Consider the following 24,534-nt stretch of genomic DNA (forward strand, 5'->3'; position numbering starts at 1 on the left):
CTTCAAGATGTAAAGTCAGCAGCATTAGCTCATCTGTTGCTGCAGTTTGTGTTTGTCCTCAAGTCCTTCATCAGTGGCCAAAAGAAACTATCCAAGATGTTCTTGGCTGGTGAACTATTCTCAGTCCAGCTATGACACTGGGGCGTTTTAAAATAACCCCAGCAGCACTACTGTTTCTGGTCTGCTTATGCCAGTGCAACACACAATTACACAAACACTATGCCAGATTCACACTGCAGTGGGTCTGGGAAGTTTTGCTATCTTTCAAAACCATTTACACTATTGATACAGCTTGACAAGTTTGAAATATTAACACAAATATGGGACTTTATAGCATCAGTGTGTAGAGGCTGAAATCACTCATACTTATGCAGCTTATTGAAGAGACAGATAAGACATGTTAGTCTGTAATCATCTGTGTTTATTGTGAAAAAATAATAAATAATTTATTGGTTTATTACATGATCGTGAAAATGTATTAATGCCCATAATGAGAAGGGTACTTTTCTGGAAGTGCATGGAGGGAAGCAGTAGAAGAGAGCTTTGTGCAAACTTGCAAGATTGTGTTAAAAACAAGGTTATGAATAGGTTAAAATACAGAAATTATATAATACCAATTTACATTTACAAACAGGACTGTATTACTAGATTTGCTAGGTATGTATACAAATTAACACTGTTTATACATATATGTAGAGACAAGTGATGTATAAACAGGAAAATGACAGTATTTCCCTCACAAAGAACATAATCAGATCCAATATTACCAAATCATGTAGTACCTCACACAAAGCTGGCACAGAGGAAAACATATACTGTTGCTTAATGCAGTGCAAAAAAATGTGCTTACAAAAATATTCAATCCTGTACTTGAACGAAAAGATCAAACCCAATGAACATCCCTGGAGAAAGAACTGACTCCAGATGACAGTGTGTACACTATTTTAGAAATGGTTTTGTTTTTGGTACTATGACACAACACCTGATCTTTTTTTATGCAAATGTCCTCAGAGCTGGACAATTCTACATTTCCTTCAGGACTCTCATCATACAGTGCCGCCAGAGAACACAACACTGTGTGCACATCATCACGAGCAGCCATAACACTCTTCAAAGATGGAAGCTTAAGGTTGTCAGAAGGGCTGACTTCCGTCTGTCTTGGTAGCCCATGAATGACTTTGCTAATCGTCTTGGTCAATGACTGAATTGCTTCTTTGCTGTGGTGTGCTTCACTTCCTCTGCCTAGGAATAATCAGCACAGGTGTGACGCATCTTAAATAAACAAACGTCTAACAATTTCAAAGAATAATTTTTTACATTTCTGAGAAATACCTGAGAAAACATACCTTTGAGAGCATGAGACACTGTGGCTTGAAGCTGCTGAAGTGCCTGGTTTAGCTGAAAGAGGGTGTTCGCAGTGTTTCTTATACTTTCCAAATGTGAAGCATCAGCATCTTCTGAATCATTCTTCAAAACATCAGGCTGCTTCTGCAAATGCCCAGGGGCAAAGAGACTCTTTACACATGGGCAGACTGAAAGAACCAGTCTTAAGCTGAGGTTTAGCAACTTAGTGTGGGTTAATTCCTCCTTGCTCTTATCAAGAAGGAAAAATTTAACAGGTGACGAATTCCCACAAAACATGAATAGGTTTCACAGTGACTACATACATGATTTAAAACCTGGGGTGGGGGTTGTGTTTAAAACTATAAACTACAAAATACTAATAAACCCTTCACCGGGGGACACATTGCCTAATGGTTAGTGAAGTGGACTTGGGACCGGAAGGGTACTGATTCAATCCCATCAAAAACACAGTCTCCTCTCTCACTCCACACCTGAAGTGCCCTTGACCAAGGCACCTATCCCTCAAGTGATCTCCAGGTGCAGAAGGTGACTGAACACTGCTTCAGGTGTGTGATTACCGCACCTAATCATGTGTGTGTGTTTGTGGGTGTGTTTATTTGTTCACTGCCACAGATGGAATAAATGCAAATCACTGTTGTACAATTACAATGAAGTGCAAATTTCAATTTCTCTGTCAAAGTGATTTGCTTCATGATTAAAGGCTCAGCACCAGCTATATGAAAGTGTGAAAAAAACGTGGAATTTGAGTTCCTAACTTGTGTTTATTGGTAGTCAGAAAACATGTTATTTCTTACTAATTCAAGGAATAAGGTTTAAAAGACCGTTGCCCCCCCCCCCCCCCCACAACAGTGTTCGGAAACTCTAATAGGTGTCTTGCCTGTGACGTAGATGGTGGACAACAACTCTAGAAGTTGCACTTAATTTAATGCAAAATGACGAAAAGGTGTGTTGTTTTTGGCTGCAATCATTCAATGTACAGTGGGACATCTGTGAACAAATGGCCCAAAGATCCCAAAATAACCAGAAAATGGACTAAATTTGTCAGCTTTAAACGGGCACTTTGGAAAGGACCATCCGCTCACTCCGTTATCTGTAGCTCATTTCACTGGCGCTTTTCCAACAATATGGGCATGTAAGGACACCAACGAAAGGTGCTCAAGAGCCTCTGTAACATGGAGGTAAACAGGGTGAGGACACTCACTTCGCCTGTTTTAGTTGGTGTTAGTTAACGTTAGCTTGACTCGCTAAACTCGGTGTCTCAGATTATACTCGGCTACGTAGCTGCATTACGGAGGTTTATAGTGTCGGATGAATTCGAGTTCGACTTCGATCACATTTATAAGAATAACGGTACCTCTAAATTTGAGTTTAGCTTATTGCCAGGCCATTATCATGAATAATGTTGGTTATTTAGCTAGATACTGTCATAACAGTCAGTCATAACGGTGTTTTACCGCGGCGTTGTTCAGCTGTTGTCCGCCAGTGACGTCACGGTTGCGTTCAAGAATTTCCGTAGCGAACTGTGTGACAGTGACACTACCTGCTGCGCCACAATGCAGCTCAAAAAATCAGAGAGAAAATAAAATTTGTAATAATAGTCTGATCTGGTTACAGTGCTAAATATTAGTAAGCATGATAACAGCACTGAGCACATCTTTTCAGCAACGCTGTAAAATGATAATACAAACACAGTGGGGATGGGCATCAACTTATGTAAAGACCAAATACCCACCGACATGTTGCAGCGAATGTAGTTTTGCATAGAATTTGCCACTGCCATCATTTTGGCTTTAAGGTCCTGCAAAATCTGAAAAGCAAAGCAGACTCTTAAAAAGAAAGCATATTCTAAAGTAAATCAGTTAAGAAACATAAATATAAATTAATTACAAATATAAGAATTCAAAGCAAACAACTGTCAAAAATAACCTGAGTTCTAGGTTCAGCTAGCTGAGCATGTCTGAGCATTTCTCTAGTAATTTTGAGACCCTCTTCCAGAAGAGCTTGCACACCTCGACACATTCCCTCTTGGACAGACTCTACAGCAGACCTCTGGGAAAGAGAATGACATTTTGCATGTGTCTACATATGTATAAATTACATGTATTCTTTTTACATTTTTGTATGCATAAGTGTGATTAATCCAGATAAAGTGCCTTACTTTCCTTACAGTTGAAGCTCCAAGGTCTGTCACATGAAGAGTTGTCCCAGTTACTGTTGCTAGCAGACCTATTGCACTCAGGGCTGCATTCAAGCACCTGCCAGTCTTTCTCTGGGCCTCTGTCACCATAGAGGAGATTTCAGAGTCACATCCCTAAAAAGAAAAAACAGAAAACCGAATTTGTCACCTCCTAAATGTAGTTGGATTACACCCCAAAAATTACAAAATGAATACATGGCAACCATAGGGGGAAAATGTACCTACAACAATTTAGCTTTTCAAAAGCAGGAAAAAACATTTAAAATGTTAATCTGCAGTTTTTGTTGGTCTATTTGCAATGAAATGCTGATATAATATTCTATGACAATGGAGTTTCCATTTCGATTTGGTGATTTTGTGTCTAAACAGTGATAATAAATATATAAACAAATAAATAAACCAAAATGAAATTGTTTTCCACAATAAATTATATATTTCCAATTTTTCCATTTCTAAATTCATAATCTTATTGGTTTGTGAAAACGTTAACCTCCCTTACACAATTTACCTGAATAAGCAACTGAAAATAGCCTCCCATGTTCTTCACTTCTGTCTTGAGCTCGTCGACAGTTCGGGAGACTGTTTGAATACTGGGGTTGATGTTTGAGACCCAGTGCATAGTAATGAACACAGCTCTCTCAATAACAGAGGTGGCTCTCACAAGATGAGTCTGCGCATCAGTGCTGCTTGCAAACACTTAACACACACAGATAATGAGAACTTCAGCATGGTTTGAGATTGACACTGTAATATATGATAGGGCTTAGTTCCTCAATCTGCTTATGTACCGACACTGATGGATTACTTTGGTGATTAAAAGGTTGTTTAAACACGGGAAATCTTACAGTTGTCCGGGCTGTTGTCGTCAAGCTGCTCATACAAGCCTGCAATGGCGTTTGCAGCGTTATGAATGGAGAGCAGGTCCAGGGTTAGTTTGTCAGCCAGACTCTCACTCTCCACTGCTGATGGGCTGGTACGTAAACAGGAAACCATGGTAGCTATGAGATCTTTGCAGATACCAGGCAAGGCAGAGTCTGAGCTGCTGCTGTTAAGAGAAGGGGGCTTACTCACGCCCATTATACCTGGAGCAATAAAACACAATATAAGACCACAGAATGTTATAATGTATCCAATACAACATCTATGTATTCCTATATTGGCTTTAGACTTTTGAAGGGGAACAATTTGTTTTTTATGAAAAAATATGTATAATGTAGAAAATTTCTTACAAATCTTTATTATGGTATCGACTTAAATTCAATGTTGATCTGCCAAATTGCTGAATCTGAGACCAGTAATGATTCATTCATTGTCTGTAACCATTTTTACCAGAGTCCAGAGCCGCCCTAGAAATCATTGGGTGCAAGACGGGAACTCATCCTGGACACACACTCACACATACACACCCCACTATGGACACTTTTGAGTGGCCGATCCACCTGTGTTTTGGACCGTGGGAGGAAACCGGAGCACCTGGAGGTAACTTAAATGAACACGGGGAGAACACACCAAACTCCTTACAGATAGTCACCCTGAGCCAAACTGGTCCCTGGAGCTGTGGGACAGCGACACTACCTGCTGCACCACTGTCCCACCCAGTAATAATTCAGTTAAAGAAACGTTCATGAATGTAGTACTTTACCTGCAGAATGTGAAGAAGAACAATGTAAACTCTGAATGGGATGCACTCGGATCTCATAGAGTCGTCCAGAGATACGCTTGCTCTTTAACAGGCTTCTGCTTCTGAAGAGTTTAGTGAAATAATCTTAGTCAGTAATCACAGTCATCCAGTACAAACAAAAAAGCTCTTTCATGACCTACATTTTCCATAAAACTACCAATGCTTATCTTTATTGTTCCTACAATAATAAACAGAAGTCAAAAGCTGCTTCATAGGTGTTTCTATCAATATCTATACACATTACATTTGTTTAAGTTAATCACATTAGGCTATAACAAAATATCTGTAGGTCTATTTTATTCATGAAATGACAACTCAGGTAAGTCACAAAATAAATAAATAAACCCACACACACTTTCCAAACCAAATGTTTCGAAATAAAGCAAATGCAGATTAACCACATAGCACTCCTCCTCTGCACAACCAACTTTAATGCTGTGTAAATGACAAAGCCATAAGTGCAAGGAGTGAATGTACTCAAAAATGGAACATTTCCCAGGAAACAGAGTAAGTAAAGCAGCAGAAACATAATTTAGCTGCAACTATGGGCTATACTCCAAAGAACTGGGCTCTATAAACTCATGGGATGAGGTTCGACAGTCTGCCATGTTGCATCTGGCCACATTTCAACGAACAAATTTCCGTTTAGGCAATAAACACCCCAAAATAGAAAAATGGTTAAAACAGGACAAAAAAAAAAACACTCTGTGAGCTTGTGATGGAAGAGTGAAGAGAAAAAGAATGTTACATTTATTCTTTACCTTATGTCTAAATTAATTTTAGAGACCTGTGTCTGTTTTCTTACATAGAAATTAAAATCAAACAGATAGCAAACAGAAGGAGGAGGGGAAAAAAAAATAATAATAATAATACTTGCAGACTAAGCCAGACTGACCACATTGATGTGATTGAAAGGAGGAATAAAAGTACCTTCTGCGAGAAAAAGAAGAGGTTGAGGAAGCTGAAGATATATCTAGTTCCCACTGGTCGTTGGGGTCATAAAACACGTCGTCATTTTTAGAGGCACAATCTTCCTGTGAGCAATAAAATCAAATTTGATTTAGCAACCAATAGAAATAAATTACAAAAATACGGTGATGCCTGTTTTAATCCGTGGACATGTTTCCAGCTACAGTCATATGAACATTAGGCTTTGAAAGGGATAAGAGCAGGAGGTTCTGTGAGGGATGACTTTGAGGGTCTATATGTCTCTCTCTGCTGCGACAGGCACCCATATAACAAAAGATCCATACTGCATTGTCTACATTTGTTTTGCCTTATTAATGGATGGGGTCAACAAATGAATTTAAAAAGACACTACATGCCTCATTCAAATACGCAAGATGATGCAAGATGCTAGATGTTTTTGTGGCAGAGGTAAATTATACTGATATAAAATCTGTAAAGGAATGACAAAACATTATTTTGGGCGTGGACTACCTCTTCAAGCTCCCTCATGGCAGCCAGATTGCTCTGGAACTTCTCTAGGCTCCAGACGGTGGAAATTCCCAGCTTGGTATTTTGTACCTGGATCTGCATCTCAGCATTATCTCCTCCACTCTGCATATCAGTCGCTTCATGTCTGTAATTAAACCAGTTAAGGTCATTTGATTCAGTTAAAAACAAAACTGAGATCCAAACCAATAACAAACACCCCAAAAAATCCAATGAAACAGAATAAAACACACAAACCTGCTGAAGACTGTGTGCTTCCTGAATTTGACACTTATTTTGTTAGCCTCTTCAATCATTAACGACAACTTCATAGCATCCCAGTGTGGAGGTACTGTTTAAAGCACAAGAAAACCCCATTTTAGCATTATGGTACCCACAATAAACTTTATTTGTAAACGTCACCATAGAATTTTTTAACTTCCTTTTCTGAGAAGGAAAACTGTTAGATACATTTAGCATTCTGATGGGAGTACAAAATAACAATCATTATGCAAATGAGAGAGAGAGAGCGAGCGAGAGAGAGAGAGACTTTGCAAATTGTTTATAGTTTAATCCTAATACAAGATATTCTGCTATGTCTTACAGATGTGTTTTCCAGTTTGGACTGTTAGGATTTTGGATTGGATAGTCATGAAAATTTTAGAAAATGTAAAAGTCCAACTGGTATTTAGATTAGAAAATATAGAATATTATTTGAAGAAATTGCTATAATGATAAAACCATAACGTTGATATCAATACAAGAAGCTATACAGCAGAGAAAACAGATATCTTATTTACCTGTCCTTGGTGTTTGGTTAACCTTCTGGGCACGCTTCCTTTGAATCTCTGCAAGATCTTCTGCAATTTTCCTTTTCTCTGCTTCTAAGGCCTCAAGTATTTTTGCATGTCGAATATCATTATCAGATATGGCCTAAAAGATACAAACATCACTTAAATATGTGTTGTTAAACTGTTACTGATTCATAGCTTGCATGTACACAAAGCTGTGGACATAGTATTTTACCTGTCTGGCAGCCTGGGTCTCCATTTGTAACCGTTTCTTATGCATACACATTTCCTGCTCTAGCACAGTTTTTGCCGTTTTTAGCTCTTCCATCTTGCTGGTCACTTGCTCTCTCTCAAGCTCCTGTGCCCTTTTCCTTGCATTCTCCTCTTCCTGAGAAGAATTGTTCATTAATCACAAGTGACAAACGTAATATTTAAGAAATAGAATTTGTGATTCAGAACTGATAAATAATAAATGTAACATACTAGTTCTTTCTCAAGGGCTTTGATCCTATTCTCATATTCCAGCTTTTGGTCAAACAACTCTTTCTGAGCCATTTCTTTGGCCACCTGGATCCCCTGGATCATCTCTTGTTTGGCTTTCAGTCGGGCATCTTCTATTTCTGCCTCTAGTCTAAAGATGGCAAAAAGATATGGAAGATACAATAGATAAACATTAATATGACTTAACACTGGTGCAGGACAAAGCTTTCCATTATGACAACATATATTGTCCATTTATCTTGAATGTATATTGTACCTGAGGTTCCAAAAAACCTGCATGTTAGACCTGGTGTACAATGGTAATCAAATATATAACAATCTTATGTTTTAAAGGCGATGTTCATGACTAATCAAAAATCACTTTATTTTCCCTCACTATTTCCTGGCTCTCCAGTCTGTTTGTGTGTTGGAAACTGGTCTAACCTATAGGTGGGTAAAATTGACTTATTTCAGCTGTTTCAGATTAGTTAAGTTAAAATAGACGCCAAATTCAGGAGACTTGCATAAACAGACAAAAGTGCCACAATCTAAACTTAAGTTACAAATGAGTTTCTGTGGTAATTCATACAGTGAATAAAAATTACATTTCAGCCACAAACAAACAGTCGAGTTTCCCCTTCAAACAAACTGTTCCACATTAAAAGACGCAAAGCTTCTATATGTAAACAAATGAGAGAAGAGCAGTTCCCCCACAATTGTTGATGTTCCCTTTAACATTTTGGGGATTAGCAGACTAAAACTCTCCATTAAATCCAGAAATTACAGCAGTACATTAACAAATAAACAAATCAAAATTAACTCACATAGCTCTCTGTGCTGAGAGCAGCTCGTTTTTGGCAAACTCGAAATCCTTCTGGCCATCTCCACTGCTCCAACAGGACACACGCTTTCCACTTTGCACCTCAGCCGGGTGGTTGAAGCGGAAATAGTGATCTCCACCAAGGATTACCCGGTCACCCTAAACAAATTATTCCAGGCCAGGATAAGCATGTCACGATCATGGCATATTTATTTAGAAAACAAAATCATTATTAAATATTGATTTAAATGATAAAATTCATTTATTACATGGTGGAGTACAGTGGCTTCAGACACAAGGTTTCCATTCACAAAGGTCTTGGCATTTTTCATTGGAGTGATACTGACTGTACCCTTAATATTGGAGATTACACTAAAGGGAAAATAAAGACAGATTTATAATTTATAATTTGAACAATTCAAGTTAACTTGTAAGTTATAAAATACAGCAGATATTTAAATGGGGATTAAAGTAAATTGATCTCTAGTGCTTGGTATTAAAGTATTCCTCTTTGAAATGGAGTCATTTTAACAACGGCACTTAGTCTTTCTATGGGTTGCTCAAAAGAATCTACCACATCCTAAAACAAAACTAAATCTTCTTTTAATAGTTATAATCATTAAGGCATTTATTTGTAGTTTTGGTGAAATGAGAGAAAGATTTAAAAGTTTGAAAGTTGGTGTACTTTTTTGCTTGCAGACAGATGATGGGAAATACCACAACTAACCAGATACCAGTATGTTAAAATCCAAAGTAAAATAATTTGGCAACCATATATCCAGGTGCATTTAAAAGGCACCTGGTAACAAGACTAGTTATTATGCTGTGTGTATGGTATTTATAGGCACTCACCAGTGCTCATCAGCAATAAGAGCCCCAGACAGCTGGATGTCATGGGCCGACTCAGACGTGAGCTTGCCGACCTTGGTCTGTCCCTCCTTAATCATATACAAGAGCATCTCTGACAGCTGAGGATCCTCATTCAAGTTCACAAGGTTGGGGAGCCGGTTATCCACTTTAAATGTGATGCCAACACGCTGAGATGGAAAGAGGTATTGGGGGGGGGCATGACAGACTCATAAAGCTCACGTTATAATCTAAGACAAGCACACAGTATAAGAATATGAAAAGGAAACAGAGGGAATAGAAAACTGTAAACCTGCAACTCCTTGGTCTCGTCACGTTTTCTTCTTTCAGCTTGATCCAGTTTTTCCTTCCAAGTCCTACACAAGATAAGGAGGACAAAAACGTCATTGATGCCAAGCACAACGCACCCCCTTGTGGAGCAGTCACTAAATGTCAGTTAATACATGAGTAATAGCAGTCCTCGTGGTGCAATTCCAGAGTGAGTGAGTGTGTTACAAGCCAATTCTACAAAGTGTTTCACTTTTGATAAACAAAAGAGAAAAACACAAGTCAGATTTTCATTATTCTAGGGCTACACTAGAGATATCAGAATCATGTGTGTGTCAAAATGATCATGCTAAAAACACACACACTCAAATTAGATGTTCCAACATATTTGATCAATACAAACCAACTTCTGATAATGTATGTACTGTGCTCTGGAATAGAAGTATAGGAAGGAAACCTACATTTTTCAGACAATGTCTTATTTTACACATGTAACTGCACAGAAGTTATGTTTATCCAGTGTTCATTTAAAATAACATAGGTCTAATTTCTACACTTAATAAAATGTCTATATGTTTGTATAATAAGATGCCAAGGTAGAAGGCAGGTACTGAATATCAGCACTGGCCTGGAATTTGCACATTAGTGTATAGATCAACACTCCACACGTCAACTGCAGGATATTTATGAAGCTATATTTCTGTCAGTTAAGTTTTTTTACCCTTTTAATTCCCAAGTTTATTACATCCTAATCCATCTTAATCAGTTACTACATAGAAAACTAAACAAGCCGAGTAATACAATTGGCGAATAGAATTCTGAACCTGATGCAAGCCCATGCCATTTACTAAACCAACAGTCAAGCCTGTTATCTACTTTACTGAGAAATCCAGCTTTGACAATTCTATTGTATTTTACTGTAATATGAATGCTCTGGTATTACCTGTGCACCTCTGCCATCTCTCTCTCCTGCTGAGAGAGTTGAGTTTTCAGAGCAGCAATTTCCTGCTGGAACAGCCTCATCTTCTCAGGGTCGATGCCCTGTGAGCTCATCTGGGCAGCCCGCAGCTTCTCCACCTCTGCTTTCAGCTCTGGTTAGAAACATACAATAAAATACAACTGACCACACATGTTCAGGTTCATTTACTGTTAATCTACTGCCCTCTGTTGGAAGGATAACTGAAAGTGCAGTAAGATGGCATCTGAACAAACCTGAGCAGACCTTAGACTCAGTTCATTTAATGGAAAGTGTGGTGAGGGCAAGGATGCCTGTAATTGAACAGTGGAAAGAGAAGCAGGTGATTGATGTGAATGGGAAGAGCAAAAGGGAATGAAGGTGCTGACCCCGGATCAGTTTGGCGTTGGTATCCTCGTTGACCTTGGCCACATTTATGATCAAGCGGGCCTGCTGAGCATAGCGCAAGGTGCTGAGGCTTTCGTCTACATTGCTGGCAGCCGGACTAAGAGTGGCAATCATGGCTGTCTTGGAGTTTCCCCCCAGGCTTTCCTTTAGTAGCCTAGGCACATGAAAAATAACAGTAGTAACCATAAGTTTAGAGATGTTAACTTGGAACTAGGAGATCGCTGGTTCAATTCCCAGGATTGGGAAGTCAGAAAATCTGAAAATATATTTCATAAATATTATTTCCTCCCGCCCCACAGTTTTTTGCTTAGCAGATTTCAGTAAAGAAACAGGCCAAGTATTGCTCACCATGTCAATACTGACTCCCTGTATGGAATGAAGACTTTCTTTCTGCTCTGAGCTTGTTCAGACAGTGCAGAAATCACCTTCCCCAGAGTAAGCAAAGACTTGTTGATACTTGCTCCCTCCTATAAAAAATACAACTGTTAATATATTTCAGTGTATAGAAAGATATATGAAATATGATTTTCAGACAGGTCCAGCTTAATTTTTAACACAGTTCTGCTCATGGAGATTCACTTCCCATGGATTTAGAAAAACTTACTTTTGTTAAAATTGTTTTGAGAAATTAAGAACTAGAAATTTTTTTTTATATATAATTACACATAAATTACATTAACTTATTGTTTAACTGATTACCCTCAGTCGGTCTCCACTAGTCTGGGCTGTCGCGCATCGCTCACTGCCCGCTAAATCCACAAGATTGATTCTGCTGATGATTCTGTGGTCATGCTCTTCTCCTTCCACAAATTCTGTCTGCAGATGCACAGCAACAAAAATGCATAAGAAAACTGGATGAAGTTTATTTGGAAAAGTATAAGGATTGGTACTGTACACATATAAAGACAAAACAAGAGAAGTAGTTCGAGTTTTATGGCACCAGGACCTACCTTGGTCTGAGTCATCACCAGAGTGAAGACTGAATGAGACCGAGAGCTCTTGTCATTCATGCCAGTGGCAGCAGTAGCTCTTTGTTTATTTCCAAGTTGAAGCCAAGTCTAAGCAGATTCAGAAGCAAGAAGTAAATAAGTAAAGAAGTCTCAAGCACATGTTTAAATTAATTATTTTATGATCTTATACAAGGCCAGTGTACCTGGATATCAGTATAGGAGCTAACCACATTCCTGGATAAGGAGGAAAAAAGACATGAATGATGCTGATGCCAACAAACAACAAAGTAAAAAAGTAATGTTTAACATACTTACGTAGACAGATCTGCAACATAAGGCCCATCAACTGGGTGTTCTCTGACTCGCAACTAACAACAAGAAAAAAAGTGTGTACAATAAGACTCTTCTTTAAAAATAAATATTTACAAAAACTATATCTCAGGCAACTATACGACCTTAAGTAGTAAAATAAAATGTAATAAATGTATAGTAGCTGTAATTTAAAAAGGAAAGTTACTACATTATTAGAAAACAGTAGCTGTCCTTATCATGTAAAATGTTTTTTGATGAATGTACCCATTAAAATGCATCTAACTTACATGTAAAATCTTGTAATATTAACTTCTATTGAAAGTAAATGTTGTTTATTCTCTTATAAAGTGTCTATTTTGGAGATACATGTTTTCACTGGACAGCGGAAATATACATTTTAAGATAATGTAAGAATAACATGATTGACGATTTGCAGTAATTGATGTTAATCCACTCACAGGCATCTTCTTTTGGTTTTGTTCGTCCTTTGCTACAAGCAAATCATGGATCTTCTCATTGTACACCTCAAAATAGCTCATTTCCAGGTGATAAATAACCTGTAAAATTATGAAAATGTGCATCTAAACAAAGCTATCATAACATATGTTTGTCAATATATTTGGACTTTTATGGCTCAAACTAATATGTTTTCTATTCAAGCACTAAAAAGTCACTTAAGCCAGGTCATAAGAACTACTACATCTGAGTGAAGACTGGGAGCCAGAATAAAACACAAATATCAACAAAATCAGGCTCATACACATGAATAAGATCCTGTACTCTGGATGGCTCACCTCCTGATGGTCAACTCTAGACAACCTTGTGAAAAGTTCATCACAGAATCTTGGTATAACTCCAGCATCTTCTCCAAAACCCATCATTCTAGAAATAAATAAATACATTATGTGTGTATCATAAAAACCAGCAATGTTACACAACAACAAAAGTGGCTGCTTGTGAAAACATCTAAAAGCAAAAAAATACTTACGTGTAGGACTTTCCTGAGCCAGTTTGTCCATAAGCAAAGAGGCAGGTGTTAAACCCCTCGAAAGCTCTTTCAAGCAGGGGTTTAGCCAGATTCTCATAAATATTCTGCTGACTTGCAAAACATGGGTCCACTTCATCAATTGAGCAAAAGGAGAAGTCAAAAGAAAACGTGTATGTTTGCTTAGTGTCTGGATGCTGGACCACAGTCTCCTGATTTTTCATAAAGATCACTTGACGGCTCTTCTCGTCCTTCTCCCTGGCCGCAAGAAATAAACAAATTTGAAAAAAACAGACAGTAAATTTGGAGCAGTCAAACCTAGCCCTGGAATGGACCATTTTACAGCAGGGTAGCCACACCCATCCACATTGAGGTTGTCTGAAGTGTTATAAACTGGAAAACTGTTTGAATGAGACAGAACAAAGTTTATTAACCTATACCAGTCTTAAAGGGACAGAAACGAAGAAGCCTGTGTAACACTAAGAATATGGAACTAGAAAGGATTTGGAAAAAATGTCATGTAAAATTTAAACTTTTAATGAAGAGGGGGTTTATGCAATGGCAATATCCATTGTATTTTATGAAATATCAAAATGAAAATATATATAGTGTAACAAGTCAGAATATCGAAACATTCATAAGTTTATATTTGCGTTGACTTCAGAGTGTGCCTGGTTACCTTTGGCTGAAGGGCCTGAGTCGCACTGCCACAGTAACTGCGCTGTTTTCCATTTTCAGTTCTGGAGCTGTGTCTTTGCTTCCAGCTTCAGTGCTGACAGGTGTTTGAGGCGGAGGCCTGATTTTGGAGGAGGCTAAGGGTCCAGTAGGAGCGGAGTTCATTTGAAGGGTTTTTCTCACCTGTGACCGAGGAGTGGGCCCCATGTTCCTGCTCTGGCTGTTATTCAGAAGTTTCCTATTAGAATGAACGCTGGCTGGGTCCAGAGATCTGCCCGTTTCAGCGCTAGAATGCTTTGTCTTCTCCAGAACAACATGTCTCACTGGTTTTGGATTTGAAACATTGCCAGCAAGTCTTTCGAATACTTGTTTCTTAAAACTTAACTTCTCGAACTGGGTTTTCCCCGTTGGTGTTGAGGATGTTTTGCTTTGGTCTTCTACCCTCGCTGTGGATATTTTCCCGGTGGTTTTGCGGGGAGTGTTTGGAAGCTGAGGTGAATCTTTTGAAGTACCTTTATTCTCCGCGGCCCTCAGGCTTTCGGATCGCAGCAGAGCTGTTCGGCTGTTCGGTTCCGAAAGCACTGATGAATTTGTCCAGGGTCTTTTCTCCGTGCCTTTATCCACGGAGCCTGTACGGGTCCTTCGCTGTAAAGTCAGCGTTTTACTTGACCTCTCGCTTCGGTTCTCCTCGTCGTCTTGGACCACAGTGTGCTTGTTTGTTTTTCGCTTTTGAAGACTGAGGCCACGGGGTAAAGAACCTGTGCTTGTAACCGCAGATATTACATAGGTCCGGTTTATCTCTTTACTTTTATCAAGAGACGATGTTTCCACGCCCCTGGAGTCGTCCATGTTCTTCATTCGCGAAAAATTAATACATAAAAATATTCTTAAAGTATATACTGAAAATGGTGAGGATAACTAGCTTAACCGAAGATTCTTTTAAGTGTAACTGTTTAGCAGTTCCTTTAAAATCAACTCATTTAACTTTGCTACTGAATTCAGTTTAGGCTGCTAACACTCTTACCTAAAAATAAATGCAGTCTGACACTTGCGCTACTTTTGTTTACCTTTTAGTCGCAGTTACATCCGTCTACACCGCCATCTTACCGCCTGCAATTCAAAAAGCACCCGCCTAACGTTATTGGACCACAGAGGGCGATTGCGTCACTGGACTGCCCTCGGTGACATGCGACAGTGACGCCCCTCTGTCGGCAGGTGGCGGTGTGGCTTTGCTTTTCAATAGTGGGTTTTAAATATGCTCAAAGCGCTTTAAGTATCAAATCTATGCCTGAACATTTCCATTTCGTCTTTGCAACACTGCAATTTCACTGCTTTTGAGCTGCAGGCCAGTGGCACAGGGGTAAGCAGAAAGCAAAGGGGACTAATTGCATATTTGTAGATCCGTGCTTACTGAACGAAGGCAAGGGGTTACAGTTATATTAAAGACAGAGAGGAAATGTTTGTGAGGGATCACAGCTGGCAACTCCACAAAAGTAAACTTGGAAACTCCTCAAGAAAAGTTTGGTGAGATCATTGCTGAGGAAAGGTGGGGAGTGGAAAATACAAGAAATTTGGTATGAACATGTTAGCCCAATCTCTGACAGTACAATTGTCCTTGTAGTAAGATGATGCTATAGACAGTGATGCAACTAGGTTTAATCTTTTTATTCACTTAATGTTAGAGTAAACATACATTAAAAAAAAAATCACATGTTTGTGTCACTTCTTAGCACAGCTCCTGTCGTGCCTCTTAATAATGTCAATAAGATTGTTTTTGGTCACAATATCATCCTGTCCTTTGTTAAACCTTTGTCTGGCCCTTCTTTGCTGTTCGTGGAGGTGTGGAGAGTTGAGGAGCTGTGGGGGAAGCAGGGAGCCTGTAGGTTTCACCCTGTCCACAATGTCCATGAACAAGCGCTTGTTGTTGTTGTTCATGAAGGTAATTGCTGTTCCTCTGTGCCCCAGTCTTCCTGCTCTACCAATCTGTAAGCACAGGTACATATTAAAGGATAAATAGGCCATGGCACCCCAAACACTAATGACATGTTTACTACAAGCACACTTTGATTATAACATGCTGTGTTCCAAAGCCAGCAGTCTTCACCACCAGTGGTTTACAGAACATATGCCCCTTACCTGATGAACATACTCATCCATGTTAGTCGGCATGTCAAAATTCACCACAAGTTTGACATTGACCAGGTCCAGGCCTCTGCCTAACACACCTGTACTGATCACCACATCAAACTGACCCTCAAGTAGACCCTTATGAAAAAACAAAGAAATACATATATTAGCAGTTAATATAGAACACTGTAGTCATGTATTATTCTGCAGTCCATAGCATGTCCATGTTATGACTTCTGAGTGTATTTGTTAATAGCAGAAAGCAAAATGATTAAGAACCTGATAAGTTTTGTCCTAAAATTCATCTTCCCCTTGAATGTTACTGAATCCTCACAATTAAGAGGTCATTTAGCAGTTGATATATAAATGCTACATAGATTATGAAGGCTGCGTACATGCTAAAAGCAAAAACACCATTCCTGTACACTGAAATGACACCACATGAAATTAAGTCTATTATTAAACCAAGCATTAATATTTACAACTGCTTTGTGTGTCAGGTTTGGAACTTCTTCTTTAAGCAGCGTGCCCTTCTAATAATCCCATTCAGTGCTGTTACTGAAAAATGATTATTAAACTAATTCTTAATATAGGCATAACACGACTTCAGAGGTCTGCTGTCAGAGAAGACTACAGAAATTTTCAAAATATACAATTTATAAAAAATAATTTCTTAAGGATTACCTTTAGTATTCTATTTCGTTCCCACTGTGTCTTGTCAGAGTGAATGGCAACAGTATTTAAATCCATAACTTTCTGCACAGCATCGCACAAAAGGTCTGCTCCTAGTTTACAGTCCACAAACACTACCACTGGTGGCTGGTAGAGTTTTCTGTCCTGTGAAAAAAGGAAATCAGTGCTTATTATGGTCTTTAAGTGCAGAATGGTTCCATAAGCTTCAATAGGAAGCGCGATGCTTGGCTACAATAAAAACACAGAATAAACACCTTTAAAGCTACAATGGTTTTATTTAAAGTAAAAGTGTTTAAAATATAATATATTAGGATCTAATCTATGGTAGTGTCTACAGTATAATGATTCATGTGAGGTTTCCATTCATATAATTAGCAAGAAATTCTTAAATGTATGAAAACTGTATGTGGTTCTAAAATGAATGATAAAAATGATAAAACTGTTTAGCTCAAAAATTGATTGTGCTAAAACTTTATAGTAAATACAACATATATAACATTTGAACCCTTCAATATTACTAATACATTTTATATATAATACCTTTATCATTTTGACAAAGATTTCTAATGCAGTATTAAAAAAACTGAAAAAGCCATTTACAAATGTGCAAATGTGTTCATATCTGGGTTATATAAGCCTAATTGGAAGCAGTCCAAAAGAAGTGTGGGTTGTTTTAAAAAGTTTCTCTGAAGGAAGATTTCCTACTCCCTGTTGGATGTGAAAGGTATGAGGCGTCCTCTTTTCCTTGGATTAAGACCATACCAGAGTACGTCTCCCATTTCCTCTAAAGTAGAGGTAAAATTTCTTCAACTGTGTAAATATCCAGCTTATCCTCAGCCTGTTAGATGTCTTCAGTCCCACTGCAGAGTAAAGTTTATAAATGCTTCCTAATTGCTAACTAATCTAATTGCTTTCTAACCTTATATTACTAATTGGTAAATGGAATTCATTTTTATGCCCCCTAGATATTAAATTTGGTGTCTGTACCATAAATTGTTCTTCCATTACTTACATTCAGAATCTCAAAGAGCTTCTTTTTCTTTGACGGTTCTTCTACCCAGAGAACAATCTGGCGAACATTAGCGCAGGGTTGGTTTTTCTGTCCAATAGTGATGCGAACAGGATCCTGGGTCAGACGTGATGCTAACTGCTCTATTCCTAGAGGGATTGTGGCAGACGTCAACAAAGTCTGATGGTCATCAGGAACTTGCTCTAAAATCTCAAGCACCTGTTGCTGGAATCCCATCTTCAGCATAGTATCTGCCTGAGGGAACATTTACAATAATCTCATTTACAGAGAGCGCAGGTCATAACACAGCAAAATAAATATATCCCATTAAAGTGTAAACGCAACCTCACCTCATCAACAACTACAACCCTCACACTGTCAAGCTGCACTGCTTTCTGCTTCAGAATCTCGATGAGACGGCCTGGAGTTGCAATCACTATCTGTATGCAGAATGAACATTCAATTCAGACTGAGCTAAACAAGACATGAATAAAATGGCAGAATGACTTGAATATCATTCAAATTCAATCCTAACACACATTGTTGCACTTGTCTTTTGAATTACTCATTCTAGTCTGTTAGGTTAAGCATTTTAAACTTGTGTATATTTGTAAACAACTGAACTGAACTGACATGTTGGAAGCACCATGTTTTTGTGCACAAAGCTCCCAGAACACTTTGAGGATGCAGTGACAAGTACAGCTTTGAACATTACCTTGATCTTCTGCTTAAGCCGGTGAAGCTGAGGAGGCAAAGGCATCCCTCCTACAAGCAGAGCTGTTCTCATGTTGGGAAGCCCCATAACAAGCTCCTTTGCTTGTCTCTCAATCTGGATAGCCAGCTCTCTAGTTGGAGTCAGAATAACACTCACTGGACCACTAGACGTCCCCGTTTGTTTCTGAAAAACAAACAAACAAAGCAAAATTAACAGAAACTGTGACTCAAATTACACAAAATTTGAGAATATGTCAGTGGTGGGATTAATTGTTCATGATTAACTTGGCTTATACATACATATATACACACACACATATACATACATACATACATATACACACATATATATATATATATATATATATATATATATATATATATATATATATATATATATATATCCTTAGGTCATTCACCTCTGTAATAGGAATTCATTTTTAGGTTTGTTTATTGTACTGACAAGACAATGCTTGGCTCCATTTTATATAAAATCTATATATATTTTTTTCTTTACCTCCAAGGAGTGAACAAGCACGGGAAGGAGGAAAGCAATGGTCTTTCCAGAACCTGTGTCAGCTGTGGCAATTACATCTCTCCCAACTAAACCTACAGGCACCATCTGCATCTGTATAGGAGTGGGTGCTTCATAGCCAGCCTTCTTAAGGTTCACTTTAAGGATGCCTGGGAAGTGGCAGTGCTCAAATTCAATAATGGGCCTGCTGACATCCTGACCATGTGTAACAATTGCCAGTTCCTTCTTCACTCTTTCAACTTGTTCCTTGCTTAGTTCTGCTATGAAAGCATCCTCATTGTAGGTGTAGCCAAGTTCATGGTCAAGAACATCATTTACAGTTTGGTCAGTGTCTGTTGATGCAGGATGGACATTTGTGCTATCTTGCTTAGTTTTAGAGAAAACCTTTTCTCCAAGGCCCATGCACATTTTGGCCAAGTGACTGGCCTTGCATTCCAGGCTGCACACATCATTGTCTGTGCTGTCACAAATGTACTCTCCATAACGGCCACACATGACACAGACCGGTTCCCCAGGCTCAGGCCACCTCTGGTTTTTCTTAAAAGATTTTACAGGCTCCTCTTCAACATCCTCTTCTTCCTCAGCTTTCTCAGGCTTTTCCGGTGAATTAGTCTGTTGTTTTAACCCATCGGCCTCTGTACATAATAAAAATTTAAACAAATATGTAATCATAGTGACAGAAAATGCCATACTAAACTTTTATGCCTAGCTGAAGATGTCTCAACTTTGTTTTACTTTGTAGAACAAAACGTAATACATAATGTCATTAAAAACTTGTTAAAATATATGTGTGGTGTTGTTTTATGCTAGGAAAAATGTTCCAAAAACATTCTCAAAAACACGTTTAGGGTAACTCATAAACCTAGGGAAACAATCCTGTGTAGAGACAGAGGCAAAAATAAAGGCAAAGGGGTATAGTTACAACAAAGTCACCTTTAAGACTGGGGGGGGGGGGTTATCTTGGAAATTCATTTTTATTCACATAAATAAGTTTCAGGGGTTTACGACAAAATGGAGAATTTTAGAATGGCAAGAATTCACGATGTGCTCAGAAAAAGCTGACTGTATTAGGATAATGATCAAATATGTGACGTCGCCCACCTCTATCTTTGTCTTTACACGGTAGATCATGTCCACTGTCTGCTGTGACTGAAGGGCTTTCATCTTCACTTGGTAAGCCAGGAGTAGACGAAGAAGTAGTGGAAACAGTCTCCTCCGGGCTGGCTTTTATTTTCTTCAGTTCTGTGCTCTGTGACTGGTTGTCCGAGCTTCTTTTTAGCTTTAGGGATCTTGGCATGAACATGTTTCATCAGGTTCATTACACAAACAAAACAAAATAAAGCAATATTAACAAACAAAAAATGCGTCTACACCATACCCGTTTAAGCATACACTTGTATTACATCTAAAGCGCAATTTTGTCAACGAAAAATGTTCCGACTTTATCACAGAAACGTATGGAAATTAATTTTAAAATTCCTCTGCCTAAAATCGGCTATTACTCCTCGTCGCGTAGATAATACGTCACCATACACTGGACTTTTGGGGGTTGTAGTGAAATACGGGTCTATCAGCGAAAGATATGAGCGATTTTTTTATTACTAATTCTTCAAAAATATTAGTATGACAGTTTAATCACCCCACCATTTCTTAAAAAAAACTGAAAATGTTTTTATACTGCTATATTTAGCAAGAGCCATAAATTCAAAGACATAATTGATTTCAAATCAATGTGCAACGTGCTTTTGCAGATCTTACAATAAGCAAAACTAAACAAATAAACAAAAACGGATACATTTTGACATTAACAAAGGAGCTGATGAAGAACAATTCCATCCCCAAATATATTTGCATTATTCAAAGTTTAAAGTCCTCAATCTACCATCAAACTCTTATAAACTAAATTTGTTCATCAATATGACATATTCAAAATGTATTTTCAAGACAAATAAATCCCATAACAATTTTAAAAAGTGATTAGATTTAAATTCACACCTAATATTCTTCTGATTTGCTTTTTACCCCCCACCTCACAAATCACCCCCCCTCTGCCACTCATGTCCAGTTTGAAACCCAACTTCACAAGTTGAAGTTTGTGATGTAAGAAAACTTGGCTGTATGAATTCACCGAATGCACCGGTCTCAAAATTGAAATGTTCAGTCATGGTATGACTGCAAATTGTTTTCGTCTTGTAGCATATAAACAACAAGGTAAAAAAAAAAAGATTTTCAGTGGAAGGAGTCAACATGTGGGGAATGCAGCTAATATTTATTCCATATCGATGTTATCTAATGGTCCGTAAAATTTTGACACAACGTAAAGGGAAGTGGGTGTTTTCAGATGTTGACAAGAAATGAAAATTTTAAACGACGACAATGGACATAAAAGGTTAATGTATCGTCTTTTGAGCCAGTGTGGGGCTGTTTATACATTGGGCGGATCACGCATGCGCAGAGCAGGGCTGTCCAGGACGGTGCGGCAGGAAAACCGCAGCGTGGAGGATGAAGAGAGAATAGAGCTCCACTAGAGGAGAACAGAGACGGTATTTCAGCGGATACCGAGAGGATATGAAAGAGCAGTTCGAGTTCACGAAGAGGACAAAGAAGACCGGAGCGTCTGAACCAGCATAACGCGTGTTTCTTTAAGAGCGAGCCGCTAGTGTTCACACAGGGATCAGAATGGATGTCAGTCTCTGGGCTGTACCCCACTTTCTTGGCTCGAATTGGATCACGTTGAATAAAAGCCTCGAGTGAACAGAACGCAGCCTACAGCTAAGCAGAATTACACGAGAGGGTGACGAGATGGACTCTGTCCACTAGAAGAGTGCCATGAAAACAGTTTTGCTGCAGTGAATTCCTTAGGAAGGATGTCATCGGTTGCTCCGGGTCTGTAGGCGACCGCTTTCTGGTGCTGACCCTTCTTCTGTCCGTCTCTGAATATGGGGGATCTGACTGAGGCGAAGGACTGGAAAAAGACTTTCATTGTCCCTACCATTAAGTCCTTTGACCATTATGATTTTAACAGAGCGAAAATCCGTGCCAGTCTCACATGGCTAGTGGCCAAAGCCTTTGGTACAGGTAGGTGGCGTCATTTTCCTTTTCTTATGCTTCTGGAACCGTTTTTTTTGTTTGTTTGTTTGTTTTGTTTTGTTCTGTTTTTATCTTCTTGTTTAAAAACGGATCTCCAAATACATATGCGATTGTTTCATTTGGTCCACTTTTTGGCAGCACATATAGACAAGGACAGAGCTCATATTTTCAACTAAGAAGGTTATTCGAGCATTTATTTCATTGTATTAGGGTTTGATTTTATTGGAAAGGAGGCGTTCTTTGCATAAATTACCCTGAATTCATTACCCAGCCTATAGCCATTTTCATCATAGCAATAACAGACATTCAAAAATAATTAGCGTGTTGTAAATGAAGGGAATGTTACGTTAAAATTGCCATAGTTCCTTTATGCAACAGAAAGCCCAGAATTACACTGTACACTAACTATAGCAATGTCTCAATAATTCCAAATAATACACTCCAAAAGTCTGTGACAACCTTTTACAAAAATGTCTATGATAAAATAATAACAACTATATAACACATTATATACACTGGCTGTTACATTATTTTAAATATATACTTCTGTTAAATATTACATTTATAGTAATAGTTAATACTTAATAATTAATTATCCTTTAATAACCTATGGTAAGTATCTGAATTTACCATAACATAAATATATTATAAAGCCTTTCATTAGGGCACTACCAAGGTTTATTTAACCTCCTTCATTAAAAATCAAGTTTTTAACATGTCCATGTTGCTCATGCCAAAAGAGTTATTAGGTGCAATTTAAGCAGTCAGCACCATGGTTAAGAATTTCCGCTTGGAAAAGGCATTGTCCAAACACAGTCTCAAATGGGCAAATTCAGGCAGCCAGGGTTTCTTATGTCATAAACCTAAGGAATCAGTACCACCATCTTGTGGGATGAGGGCTTTTGAGCTGCAGGCGAGTGGTGGATGGATTAGTGGAAATTAATTGGCAGGGATTAACTGCAATTTTTTGTATTTCCATGCCTATTCAAAGAAGGCAAAGAGTTACATTTAAAACACTTTTAAGGCTACATGGGACACTTTTATATGAAATTTATTCTAAATCTGTAATGTTGATTAACAGACATGAGTTTTTAGGGCTTTGGTCTTTGGAAGATAAAAAAAAACACAGAGAAACTCTTTGTTTCGTTTCTTTTCTTTTTTAAGTGAAAATGTCATTGTGTGAGAAACCATTATTATAAAATAAAATAATTCCCAAACACCTAATTCTGCAGAAACTTGTCAAATCAGTGGCAGATAAAGATCAACCTGTGATTACAGCAAATGGTCCTCTCACTCATCTTTCAGTGACGATTAATGAACAGTGGTGTAATCTTTTTAAATAATGAGTAATTTGTGAAAAGGTTTTCTTTTAAAAGATTAGAGTTTCATGAGTGGTGGTGAGAACTATCTTAGACACAGCTATATACAGAAGTCACACACCCATGACATTTTTGTGCACTTTGTGCTTTACGGTCTGACCTTTTGTGCACTTTGTTGTGGAGAAGCAGCAGCTGAAATACAAGAGACACTTGGAAATTGCATTTAAAATAATCAAGTATTATTTTTGTAGTGTATTGTTATCGTTTTTGTAAGATAAAACTTATCTCATTCTTACTCTAAATTGATTGAAAGTAATCTGAAATTACTTGCAATTTAATATTTTAATATTTGCCTCCATTCACAGTTAAGCAGGTATTTTTCCTTCTCTAAAGTTACCACTTTAACATTAACATCTTAGAGTCAGTGTCTTTTTTGTCAGAGTTATTTCTGCATAGAACTCGCTTATACATAGTCTCTATTATCCCTTTAACTGATGAAAATCTTGCTTACATATCAGTAGTGGAGCCAAACTGAGTGTTTTGTTGTTGTTTATAATGCAACAGAATGAACTCCCTGAAGTAACTGTGTAACCATTGTGACAACCATCTGGATGGTTTTGCACTACCTCATTAATATGTACAGTCTGCTGTTCCTGTCTATATGAAATGCAGAAAGAATACATACACAGTTTCCATTAAGACACTTCATTATCTGCAGTCGCATTCAAGCATGTCCTTGAACTCAAGGGTAGAGGGAGGATAACACCTTTCAACTTGATTGACAGACACCCTATGCCTTCTGGTGGGCAAACTCGAGACCACCCAGTGATGTTTGCTCCTGGGGAGCGCAGTTTGCTTGC

The 24,534-nt window shown here is 38.2% G+C and overlaps 3 protein-coding genes across 4 annotated transcripts in view; 1 reads left to right on the forward strand and 2 right to left on the reverse strand.

Annotated features, from left to right (window-relative positions):
• Window positions 1-411: 411 nt before the first annotated feature.
• Window positions 412-15,037, reverse strand: kif14 (kinesin family member 14). The gene is made up of 29 exons (XM_066647614.1): window positions 14,192-15,037; window positions 13,516-13,770; window positions 13,322-13,409; window positions 12,986-13,084; window positions 12,531-12,583; window positions 12,419-12,449; window positions 12,216-12,323; window positions 11,965-12,081; window positions 11,614-11,732; window positions 11,247-11,419; window positions 10,846-10,993; window positions 9,928-9,991; window positions 9,621-9,805; window positions 9,038-9,140; window positions 8,773-8,927; window positions 7,952-8,099; window positions 7,704-7,856; window positions 7,478-7,610; window positions 6,936-7,029; window positions 6,684-6,825; window positions 6,174-6,277; window positions 5,205-5,305; window positions 4,408-4,644; window positions 4,071-4,258; window positions 3,524-3,676; window positions 3,292-3,414; window positions 3,098-3,172; window positions 1,347-1,488; window positions 412-1,242 (listed from the first exon to the last, which is right to left on the reverse strand). The coding sequence occupies exons 1-29, from the start codon at window positions 15,034-15,036 to the stop codon at window positions 884-886; spliced, it is 4,695 nt and encodes a 1,564-aa protein (XP_066503711.1). The 5' UTR covers window position 15,037; the 3' UTR covers window positions 412-883.
• Window positions 15,038-15,846: 809 nt separating this feature from the next.
• On the reverse strand, window positions 15,847-20,799 carry ddx59 (DEAD (Asp-Glu-Ala-Asp) box polypeptide 59). The gene is made up of 8 exons (XM_066647832.1): window positions 20,367-20,799; window positions 19,248-19,900; window positions 18,732-18,914; window positions 18,367-18,456; window positions 18,020-18,271; window positions 16,999-17,151; window positions 16,324-16,452; window positions 15,847-16,170 (listed from the first exon to the last, which is right to left on the reverse strand). The coding sequence occupies exons 1-8, from the start codon at window positions 20,566-20,568 to the stop codon at window positions 15,907-15,909; spliced, it is 1,926 nt and encodes a 641-aa protein (XP_066503929.1). The 5' UTR covers window positions 20,569-20,799; the 3' UTR covers window positions 15,847-15,906.
• A 972-nt stretch (window positions 20,800-21,771) lies between these two features.
• Window positions 21,772-24,534, forward strand: part of camsap2a (calmodulin regulated spectrin-associated protein family, member 2a) — a 43,688-nt gene continuing 40,925 nt past the window's right edge. For both annotated transcript variants that reach the window (XM_066647641.1, XM_066647642.1), the window contains exon 1: window positions 21,772-22,343. In XM_066647641.1, the coding sequence (XP_066503738.1) occupies window positions 22,205-22,343 (139 nt within the window). In that variant the 5' untranslated portion in view covers window positions 21,772-22,204. The remainder of the gene's footprint in view (window positions 22,344-24,534) is intronic.

The sequence above is a fragment of the Hoplias malabaricus genome, chromosome 16 (assembly GCF_029633855.1).
Source record: "Hoplias malabaricus isolate fHopMal1 chromosome 16, fHopMal1.hap1, whole genome shotgun sequence".
Classification (NCBI taxonomy): domain Eukaryota; kingdom Metazoa; phylum Chordata; class Actinopteri; order Characiformes; family Erythrinidae; genus Hoplias; species Hoplias malabaricus.